Source organism: Nannospalax galili, unplaced genomic scaffold, assembly GCF_000622305.1.
Source record: "Nannospalax galili isolate Female #2095 unplaced genomic scaffold, S.galili_v1.0 scaffold307, whole genome shotgun sequence".
NCBI classification, from domain to species: domain Eukaryota; kingdom Metazoa; phylum Chordata; class Mammalia; order Rodentia; family Spalacidae; genus Nannospalax; species Nannospalax galili.
Window position 1 is genome coordinate 6,228,954 of NW_008359625.1, and position 11,302 is coordinate 6,240,255.

Sequence of the window (11,302 nt, forward strand, 5' to 3'; positions counted from 1 at the left end):
AAGGATGGTTTGTAGCCACCATGTGGGTGCTGGGAATTGAACCTGGGTCCTCTGCAAGAGCAATCAGTGCTCTTAACCGCTGAGCTATCTCTCAAGCCCCATTAAAAAAAAATATATATATATATGTATTTAAAAAATTTTTAATGTATATGAGTGTTTTGCCAGCATGTATTTAAGTGCACACATGACTTGCAATGCCTGTGGAAGTCAGAAGAGGGCATTGGATCCCCTTTAACTGGAGTTATAGATGGTTGTGAGTTGCCATGTGGGTGCTGGGGATCAAACCTGGGTCCTCTGCAAGAGCAGCTAGTGCTCTTAACCGCTGAGCTATCTCTCCAGCCCCAGTTGATATTTCTAACAGGACCTAGTGAGTCTAAGCCCTGTCATTATGGCCATCACCATTGGTAGTAGCTGTAATAATCAGACCTCATTAGCTCATATGGAAAAAGGAAAGAAGCTTACTAGACTGGAATGTGGTCTTCCTGGAGATTGGAACAGAAGACAGGTTGAAGGCATGGGTGGAGGGTCTAAGGTGGGTGGGAACACCTAGCTCTCTCTTTGCAGTCTGAGGCAGGGAAGGGTACTGCTGCTCTCCCTGACACCTAGAGGTCCTGCTAATGGGGGCAGTGCCTGGCTTCCCATCTACCAGAGCCCCCAGGACATGCCTTCCTGTTCACTAGGGTCAAAGTAGCCATCTCTTCTCAGGACCCCCCCCCCCGCCCAGTTCTGCATGCTGTTCTCAGAACTGTGTACTGCACATTGTAGTGGGTAGGCATGTGATTGTCAATGTTTCTGACAGATATGTACAGGTTGGGGCAGTGGAGGAAATGCCAGCTTTTTGTTTTGTTTTGTATTTTTGCTTGTCTGTTTGTTGTTTTGAGACAAAGTCCCCCTGTAGCCCCAGCTGGCCTGGAACTCCCTAGGTGGACCTGGCTTTTATCTCATAGGGATCCACCTGTCTCTGCCTCCTGAGTGCTGGGATTACAGGCATGTGCCATCATGTCTGGTTTTATGAGGTGCTGGTAATTGAACCAAGAGCTTAATGCATGTTAGGCAAGCCTTATGCCAACTTAGCTACATCTCTAGCTCCAGGAAATGTCTGGTATATGAACCATTTTTAAAGTGATGTGGGGACAGTAAAATGGGCCAGTGGGTAAAGGTATTAGTTGCTAAGCCTGACCTGATGACCTGAGTTTAATTCCCGGGATCCACATTGTAGAAGGAGAGAACTGAGTCCTGAAACCCATCCTCTGACCTCCACATGCACACATGCCATGGCATGCACCCTTACTCCTGTACTCACACAAATAAAAATGGAATGAAGAGATTCAATTTGGTGAATTTTTGTTTGTTTGTTTGTTTGGTTGGTTGGTTGGTTGGTTTTGGTCTTTTGGAGACAGGATCTCTCTGTAGCCCCAGCTGCCCTGGAACTCACTATGTAGACCAGGCTGGCCTTGAACTCACAGAGATCCACCTGCCTCTGCCTCCTGAGTGCTGGGATTAAAGGCAGGTGCCACCACACCTGGTCAATTCTGTGAATTTTATGTACATAGAATATTTTTGTTGTTTTGGTGGCACTGGGGACTGAACCCAGGGTTTTGCACATACTAGGCAAGTACTCTACCACAGTCCTTATTAGGGGATGTTTGAAAAAATAAATAGTTACATTTAGTTAAAATCTCAATGACTCAATAATAAAGTGAAAATAAGTCTTTTGAAATGTAGTCTGTTCTACTCTGTACTTTTAATATTTTATTTATTTTTATTTTATGTGTCCAAGTATATTGCCTGCATGTGAGTGCACCCATGTTGTGTAATGCCGAGGAGGTCAGAAGAGGGCTTCAGATTCCCCTGGAACAGGAATTATGGACAGTTGTTAGCTGCCATGTGGGTGCTGGGAATCAAACCCGGGCCTTCTGCGAGAGCAGTCAGTGCTCTTAACAGCTGAGCCATCTCTCCAGCCCCCTGCTCTGTACTTTGAAAATAATTTTTCTCTTAAAAACTTCAACTTAAATTGAGTGTGGTGGTGCATGCTTATAATTCTAGCACCTGAGAGGTAAAAGCTAGAGGTGGAGGCTGGAGGATCTATCAAGTGCTCAGGCCAGCCTGGGCTACATAAGATGCTGCCTCAAAAACCTAAAATCCAAACCAGACAAACAGAAACCAAAGTAGATCTTTGGCTTGGCTTGTCCCTGCCCAGATTCTAGCTGAGAGCATCTAGCAGAGGGCCTTGTGAAATGCCCTCTTCCTTGTCATTGCCATGGGCAGCCCACTGTCCCCTGAAACCTGCATGTAACTCAGGGACTCTGGGGTGGGAGGGTTGATGCAGTCCTGGGTGGTACAATCTCTTTCAGATATTTGTGGATAACTTTGTGCATGGAGACCTTCACCCGGGGAACATCCTGGTCCAGGGTGCCAATGGACTTTCTCCAAGCCTGGAGGTGCACATGACACGTCCTCTGAGCCCCCTTTGCTTGGTGCTGTTGGATGCTGGCATTGTGGTAGAGCTGCAGGCCTCGGACCTGAGGAATTTCCGGGCAGTTTTTCTGGCTGTGGTGTTGGGGCAGGTGAGACCCACTGGGGTTGGGCCTTTAGGCTCTGGGGAGCTAGCTACCTGTTTTAGATGTAGGCCTCCTCAGCCCATGCCTGTGGTGAGTGCCCATGTTTGTCAGAATGCTGCAGGGGAGCAGAGCAGACTTGTGCCCTGAGAGTGTGCCTAGGCCTGGCCAGTTGGCTGAGCAGCTTAGCATTGGTGCCCTTGCCTAGCAAGGCCTCCTTCCCTTTTGCATTATAGACCTGTAGATTTCTGGGCCCATAGTTTCTCTTACTCTGTCAGCTAACGTATTAGTGGGGTGGGATGTGACAGGAAGCTAGCTTTTTAATCATTTTAAGCTTTATTATCACTGTGTGATGTGTGTGTGTGAGCACAGGCATATATGTGCCATAGCGTGCATATGGAGATCCGACAACTTTCAGGAAGCAAGTAAGTCTCCCTTCACGGTTTTCAGGGCTCGAACTCAGATCATCAGGTTTATATATGGTAAGCACCTTTTCCTGCTGAGCCAGCTCACTGGCCCCACACTAGTTTTTTGACCAAATAAAGGTTGTGTTCCATCAGCATGCTTTACTGCTGAGTGGAGGGTGAGAAGAAACCATTGTGCAGAGGACGTGTCCTCATGGGGCAAAACTGTTGGACTCTGGTGTGAGTAGTTACCCCCCACACCCTCTGAGGGGTTTCAGGTAGCATCTGTTATTAGAGAGCAGGCAGTTGAGCAGAGCTTCGCTGGAATCCAGATGAAGTCTCACAGGAAGAATGACTGGGAAGATACCCTTTTGCCACCTGGTGGAGAATTCTCAGCCAGACAAACCCTGGGAAAAAGGGCTGTTTTTTTTTTTCAAAAGAAGCAAAATTCAGGGAAGTCAACTAAAATTATGCCTGAAGCCAGTTTGAAAGTACCCCTGAGTAAACACTGGGGAGCAGTGTGGGTTGGGCTGGCTTCCTCTGTCAAGATTTGAGTGGACAGGTTACAGCCATAGGACAAAAGAGCTTTAGTTCTTGGGACCATGCTGTGGGAGGTGACAGGCATTTGAGGTAACCACTAGGATATGATGGGAGCTCTTAGGCTAGAGTGGTCTTAGGGATCAGAGAAAAGGTGGATTGGATCATAGGGACCAGGGCAGCTGGCAGTTGGCAACTCTGTTCAGCAGGAAGGGAGCTTACCAGGAGAGCTTGGCTCCCCTAGCCCAGGCTGCAGGACCTGATGACTCCAGCTGGGCCAGGTAGTGAGCAAGACTTGCAGCAAGACTCCAGGCTTGCCCTAACTGGCATGTACCCCTTGTGGTACAGGAGGGAGAACGAGGCCGCATACATCCTTGTCTTGACTGTGCTAAGCAGAGACCTCAAAAGACTTCAGCTAGCTAGCAGGCCTAGTGGAGGGCAGCAGCTGAGAAGGATGGGGGCCCAAGGCAGGGTGCCAGAAAAACCAGGGTGCACGACTGAGAGGTGAGTGTGAGCATACTGCTCCACTCTACCATGCTCCTTTTTTCTTCTGTCACTTCTAGGGCCACAAAGTGGCTGAGCTCTTCCTGCATCATGCCCGGGCCAATGAGTGCAAAGATGTGGAGGCATTCAAGTTAGAGATGGGCACGCTGGTGGCTGAGGCCAGGAAAAACACCATCACACTGGAAAAGGTGGGCAGGCACCAAGGGTGCTTCCTGTCCTTGTGCTTGGGCAGAGCTCACAAGGGGGTGGGAGTTTTAGGGTAGGTGTAAAATATCGTTTTCTGTCCCCACATCCTCCACAAAGCTCAAGAGGCCAATTGAAATCTCAGGCTCTTTGGGTTTTCCAGGTGGCTGCTGTGGCAGAATCCCTGCTCTACCCATGGTATGCCTGCTGTGCAGATAGCTGAGTGGAATGAGGGCCAAGCCAAGGATGTGCCCTAAACCCACGTCCCTTGTTTAGCTTGACCCAGAGCTGTGTTGTGCTTACAGTGGGTTAATAACTTGCCTGTATTACTCAGGTTCATGGCATATGTTAGCAGGACTAGGTCAACACACAGAGCGTCCACCAGCAGTGCTGATCTGTTTTATTCAGGTGGTTACAAAACACACACACACACCCTGCTTTATTCAGGTGGTTACAACACACACACACACACACACACACACACCCGGCATACCAGGCAACACCCTGCTTTATTCAGGTGGTTACAACACACACACACAAACACACACACACACACCCGGCATACCAGGCAAGCCTCTGAGCTATACCCTTTGGTCTGTTTAGGTGGGAGCTCTCCAAGTGTAGCCAGGGATGGGGAGAAGGATGTGCAGACAGGGCTGAGGCTTCTACTGAAGGCATTTGTGACAGAATCGAGATGGGAGTGGGGCTTCTACTGGCAAAGTCCTTCCTCTTGTATGTTGGGAAGCCTGTTTTCCACCCTCAGATGCACCCATGCTTGTGTGTGTGATGAGTGAGAAAGTAGGGAAGGACAGGGTCCTGGAAGGGAAAGAAATGACTATGGAATTCTCTGAAATTCTACTGGGCTCTCCTTTTTTCCAGCTTCACGTTTCCAGCCTCCTGTCCAGCATCTTTAAACTGCTGATGATCCATAAGGTGAGGTACAGTTAGAGGTCTCTGGAAGCGGTGGGATGGGACACAGAGCAATGGAGTGGTGAAACCCCCTTTTCCTCACAGTCCCTTTTCATGGAGAGTGCTGTTTTATCTTCTGATTCAGGCCCAGCAGGCCCTTTGTTCCTTCAGAACATAATCTGTGGATCTGTCAAGTCTATGCAAAGTATTGTGCCATTCAGATGTAGAAAAAAATGTTTTGAAAACCATAGAGATGGCCTAGTGCAGACGTTCCATGCCCTTCCCTCTTGACTTGTGATACTGATGCTTAGATGAGGGAGGTGCCCTTGTCCTGGTGCCATCAGAGGCCTTAGTGCACTGTCCTGACTGCTGTGGCTTGTGGGAGGGTGGTGGGAGATGATGAGCTAAAAAAAGAACATCAGGTAGATAGTAAAATCCCATGGACAGCACAAGAGAGGTGCAGGGCCAGTGGCATGGTTGCCTAGAATGCTCGGCTGTATCATGCGGTCTGGGAAGAACTGTTGTCTTTCTGTTCCAGGTGAAGCTTGAGAGCAACTTTGCCTCCATTATATTGGCCATCATGGTGCTGGAGGGGCTCGGCCGCTCACTGGACCCCAAACTGGACATCCTGGAGGCAGCAAAACCCTTTCTTCTCAAAGGACCAATGTCCTTCTTCTGACAGTGGAATGGGTGTGAAAGCTGCTCCTGAGGGTCTGTCTTTTGGCAGCTGGGACATCTAAAGCTGGGATGAGTGCAGGGCACACTGCTGCTTTCCTTGTGACCTGGCTTCAGGGTCTCTTTAAAAAGCTGTGGGTTATTTGGGGTGTAGAGGGAGGGCAGGGCATTCAGTGGTCATTTGGTTGTTGAAGTTGAGGTTGGGGCCAGACACACTGTTTCAGGGAAAATGTCATTCCCAGGAGGACAAAATGTGTACTTACTGTTTTGTTTTCCTGTTCTCATCTTTTTTCGTGCGTGTGTGTGTGTGTGTATGTGTATGTGTGTGCCTGCAGAGGCCAGAAGGGGTCCTCAGATCCCCCTAGATTTGGAGTTACAAGAGGCTCTGAACAGCCTGACATGGTGCTGGGAACTGAACTTGGGTCCTCTACAAGAGAAGCATGTGCTTTTAATCACTGAACCATCTTTCCAGCTGTTTTTTCCCCCTTCCCTTTCTTTTAAAATTACATTTACTAACAGCCAGGTGTGGTGGCGCATGCCTTCAATCCCAGGCTCTGAAGGCAGAGGCAGGTGGAGCTCTGTGAGTTCAAGGCCAGCCTGGTCTATGTAGTGAGTTCCAGGCTAGCTGGGGCTGCAGGGAGACCCTGTCTCAAAAAGATAAAAAAAAAAAAATTACATTTATTATTTTGTGTGTTGGGGTGGTGTGTGTGTGTGTCACAGCATGTATCAGAGGATAGCTTGCAGGAGTTGGCTTTCTCTTTATACCATATGGGTTCTGGGGATTGAACTCAGGTCTTCAGGCTTAGCAGTAAGTGCCTTTACTGCTGAGCTATCTCACTAGCCTGTGGTTTTCCTTTTTTTAAAACCTCCTATCCTCCTCAGTCAAGTAGGTCTTGCTGGTGGTTCCCACACTCTGATATAGGTTATATAATGTCATAACAAATGTCATTACAAATTCTTTTGAAAATTATATATACTTTTGACAAAACATTGAAAGTCCACAGGACATATACCCCTCCCACACAATTCATGCAGATGTTATTACTATTAGCACCTGGGTTTTTTTTGTTTTTTGAGTTGGGGTTTCCCTGTAGCCCCAGCTGGCCTGCAACTGGCTATGTAAACCAGGTTGGCCTGAAATTCACAGAGATCTTCCTTAGTTCTGCCTCCCGAGTGCTGGGATTAAAGGCATGTGCTACCATGCCTGATAACTAGCACAATTTTCAAGACACAATTTGTAATTGGGGAAAATTTCACTGGGCTTCAAATTATCTTCTTGATAATTTTTAGTATTTGCCAATTTCTTGCGGAATTATTTACAGGTTAAAACAGTGGGACTGCTAGCACAGCTCAGTGGTGGAGGCTTATATAGCATGTGTGAGGCTTTGGGTTTCAGCCCTAGCATCACTAAAACCAAAAGTGACTGGTATGGTTAACAACTAGGGACAGAAGTAGAATTTTCCTTTCCTATCTTAACATTTACCTGCATTTGAGCCTTCCTGGTCAGCTTAATTTCCACATAGCAGGGGTTCAGCCTCTGTCCATTTGTGAGAGTTAACTTTGGTTATTCTCGACAGGTAGTTAATATAAACATCATCCCAGTTAATCTCAACATATAAATATAACCAGTTTCTAAGGATTTGAAGTCTTCATTGACATCCTTGAAGTGAACTAAGGGTTGGTGGCTACTTCCGGCCCCCCTACTCTGGTTCCACCTGTAGACTGTCTTCTGGGAGCCATTGTGGCATGTGGTCAGCTGACATGGACTGGGAGGGCCTGGGATCAGCTTCTAACTGCAGGACTGGATTCTTCTATCCTGCTCTTCAGGATTGAGTTCCTCAGACTCTTGTAGGGAGCCAGTACAGTTTAGCTGGACAAACATTCCCTTGGTAGCAGGTTTATTAAAAGGGGTGAACAGGGCCTGGAGAAATGGCTCAGTGGTTAAACAGAGGATCTGGGTTTGATTCCCAGCACCCACATGGTCTGTACTGTCTTAAGTCCAGTTCCAGGGGATCCAATGCCTTCTGACCTCTGCAGGCATTGCACAACATGAGTGCACTTACACATACTTACACACTGACACACATAAAATAAAAATAATAAAATATTTTTTAAAAGGGTGAATGTATTATTTACTTCCCAAGTCTTGAGGGGTGTTCTGGTTAGCCACTAATGCTTGAAAGGAGCACACCAGCCAGCTATACAGCCTCCTTTGAAAGAAAATTTATTTGAAAATTTTGAAACTTGAAAAATTTATTTTTATTTTTTGTGTATGAGTGTATTGCCTGAAGGTATATAAGTGCACCCGTGTTGTACAGTGCCTGTGGAGGTCAGAAGAGAACACTGGATTCCCCTGAAACTGAAACTGGAGTTATGGATGGTTGTTAGCTGCCATGTGGGTGCTGGGACTAGAACCCAGGTCATCTGCAAGAGTAGCCAGTGCTCCTAACTACTGAGCCATCTCTCTAGCCCATCACACAGCTTCTTTGCCAAGTTCATATTCACTTGCTGTCTAGGGGAAAGAAAGTACAGATTGAGCAGATGCTTCTCTGAGCCTACCTTTTCCTGAAATCAAGGGATTTACCTTTTTATTTTGTGTATGCATGTTTTGCCTGCGTGTAGGTAAGTGTACCCGTGTCGTGCAATGCCCATGGAGGACAGAAGAGGCTGTCGGATCCCCTGGAACTGGAGTTACGTGTTAGCTGCCATGTGGGTGCTGGGATTCGAACCCGGGTCTTCTGCAAGAATAGCTGGTGTTCTTAACCACTGAGCCATCCCTCCAGCCCCGAAACCAATTAATTTAATCAAGCTGTTGATGGCATCTTTAGTTTACTGTCACTGTATACAAACTATTCCAAAACTCTGTGGCTTAGAGGCACAATATTTAAGTTTCTGTGAGTCACAAAGCTGGGTCCTCTGCCTTGGCCTTGGTAACCCTAACCCTTGGCCTTGCTTCTGAGACTGTCATATCTTCACAATTTGCTTGGTGGATCTGAGGGACCAAGGGCCTCTGTGCCTCAGGAGCTGTCACAAACATCAACATCAGCATAATGCAAGGTTGGAAGTATAGAGAAGAGAAAAACAGTAATAGATGTACTCTAACATAAGCATTTTGCCAATTTAAGAAATAAGTATCAGCCGGGCGTGGTGACGCACGCCTTTAATCCCATGACTCAGGAGGCAGAGGCTGGCGGATCTCTGTGAGTTCAAGGCCAGCCTGGTCTACATAGTTCTAGGACAGCTGGGGCTACAGGGAGACCCTGTCTCGAAAAGACCAAAAAAAAAAAAAAAAAAAGTATCCTAGCTGCCTAGCTGGGCATGGTAGGGGTGTGTGTGTGTGTGTGTGTGTGTGTATAATCCCTGGAGAACTGCAAGTTCAAGGACAGCCTGGGCTACACACCCTGCCTCAACAAATCAAAATAAGTATCTTCAATTTTAAATACTTAAGATACTTAAAACCACCAGGCATTTCCATACGTGTGACTCTTGAGTGTGAAACACCACGGAACTTAGCAAGTATCTTGTTTCAAAATGAGATCTCTGAAGTGTGAGGTTAGTAGGCTAACACTATTAAAACTAGGTTCTGAAAAAACGGGAGAGACCTCAAGAACTCGGGGGTGGAAGGAGTGTCCTAGAAGCTTGTAGCTTGCCCAGGTTTGGATGGAAGGCAATATTGAGAGAAAGCAAGCTGAGGCTGGAGGATCACTTTGGCATTGGTAAGTGGGTCCTTTGTTTCTTGTAGGATAGAGATCTGAAGAGCTTCATTATTCATGCTTCCTCCCAGAGGAGGAGACCATGTTACACATGTGCTACAGCTTCCCCTGCGTGGAGAGTCCACCATGCTAACATATTAAAATGCTGAGTACAGCTGCTTGGTTAGTCATCAGATTTTGAGAATACAGAAACGAAGACTAAACTTATGGCTTGGTTCAGAAAAGATTCTGCGCGAGATGGGCTCAGGCAGTGGGAGGTGCATGTATGAAAGCACCTTCTCCATCAGCCAAAGCAGAGAGAAGAATGGTCAGCGTTAGCTTTGGAAGTTTCATCAGCTGGCCCAGCCTCCTCCCCAGACTACTCCAGCCGACTCCCGGCCGCCTGCACGGATCGCGCGTTAGGCAGGAGCCTCAAAGTTTCCCCACATCTGGGTGACGCCCGCCGCTAGCGCGAACGGCTCGTTAGTGTCCCTAGTGGCCCACCGTCGGCCAGGGCGGTGCGGGTGATGTCACGGGGCGTGACTCAGGGAAGTGACTCGGTGGGGCGGGGCGGAGTGGGGTCGCTTGTCCCAGCTCTGTCAGCATGTCTTCCCTGACACGGTTGGCATCTTTCGCTCGCGTCAGAGGCCGCCTGTTCCGAAGCTGTGGCGCGGGGGCGGCAGGACACGGAGTCCGTCAGTGAGTGTCGGGGCGGGACGCTCCTCGGCCCACTCGGTGGAAAGCGCCAGTGCGTGGACGCTGTCACCTTGAGGCCGGAGCAGGGAAAGTGGAGTGCCCTCCCGCCGCCGCTCAAGGCATGCTGGGTCTTGTAGTCCACAAGGCCGAGGCGCAGGGCCTAGGGAAAAGACAGTTGCTTTGGCAGATTTGGTGGGGGGTGGTTTGTTGGGGGGGATGAGCAAAGTAAATCTAAAGTCAACAGGGAAAAGGAGGTAATACATATTAGAATGGAAATAAATGAGAATTAAAAAGCAGCAGAGAAAGAGTGAGAGTGTTAAGGTTCAGATAGCCCTGCCTCCTCACCAACAGGATCCCAAGGACTTCTCATGCTCCTGAGAAAAGGGCACCTAGCTGATAAGCACCTTGGTCTTTGAAGTCAAGAGAAGACTTTTCTCCACTGTTTGGCCAACACAGCAGACTTCCCCTTTGAGCTCCAAAGAGGACAGGTTTTAACAGTCCTGCTCTCTCACTCCCCCCTCCCAACTTTAAAAAAAAAAACAACAAAACATCTTCCCGCCTTCTGCAGGAGGCAGAAGCCTCCCTTTTAAAAGACCCGGGCAGACATTTTCCCTGCCTGGAAGGGAATCTGTCCCATGTGTTCCTTTGCTAATAAAGTCTATTTTGATGGAGTTTTAGCTGTGCCTCGGTGCCTCATCATCCATTCGCTCGTTATCCGCCAATTTTTTACCTATCAATTAGAAGCCGGGGCTGCACAATTCCCAAGGAACCAGCGAGTGGAGGCCCCGAGCCCTGCACCAAGCAGGCGGGCAGAGGTGGAGATGGACTTTGAGACTAGTGGGGGCCAGATTGGGAGCACCTTGAGGATTAGATCTTCCCAGATAGCCATGCACAGCCATTGTTTACCTGAAGGCAGGAAGGTAGAAAGTCTGTTGCTTTTACCGTTAGGTGCATTTTTGCCTTTTTTTTTTTTTTTTAATTTTAAATAAGCAGGCGGGCAGAGGTGGAGATGGACTTTGAGACTAGTGGGGGCCAGATTGGGAGCACCTTGAGGATTAGATCTTCCCAGATAGCCATGCACAGCCATTGTTTACCTGAAGGCAGGAAGGTAGAAAGTCTGTTGCTTTTACCGTTAGGTGCATTT

The 11,302-nt window shown here is 48.0% G+C and overlaps 2 protein-coding genes across 4 annotated transcripts in view; both read left to right on the plus strand.

Annotated features, from left to right (window-relative positions):
• The window catches only part of Adck2 (aarF domain containing kinase 2), an 18,376-nt gene extending 12,332 nt beyond the window's left edge, over nucleotides 1–6,044 (plus strand). For 2 of the 3 annotated variants that reach the window (XM_008823515.3, XM_008823514.3), the window contains 4 exons: nucleotides 2,355–2,567; nucleotides 4,063–4,191; nucleotides 5,066–5,119; nucleotides 5,634–6,044. In XM_008823515.3, coding sequence (XP_008821737.1) covers nucleotides 2,355–2,567; nucleotides 4,063–4,191; nucleotides 5,066–5,119; nucleotides 5,634–5,774 — 537 coding nt within the window. In that variant the 3' untranslated portion in view covers nucleotides 5,775–6,044. The remainder of the gene's footprint in view (nucleotides 1–2,354; nucleotides 2,568–4,062; nucleotides 4,192–5,065; nucleotides 5,120–5,633) is intronic. The other variant, XM_008823516.3, reaches the window with a different exon arrangement.
• A 3,959-nt stretch (nucleotides 6,045–10,003) lies between these two features.
• Nucleotides 10,004–11,302, plus strand: part of Ndufb2 (NADH:ubiquinone oxidoreductase subunit B2) — an 11,534-nt gene continuing 10,235 nt past the window's right edge. The window contains exon 1 of the mRNA XM_008823517.2: nucleotides 10,004–10,161. Coding sequence (XP_008821739.1) covers nucleotides 10,067–10,161 — 95 coding nt within the window. The 5' untranslated portion in view covers nucleotides 10,004–10,066. The remainder of the gene's footprint in view (nucleotides 10,162–11,302) is intronic.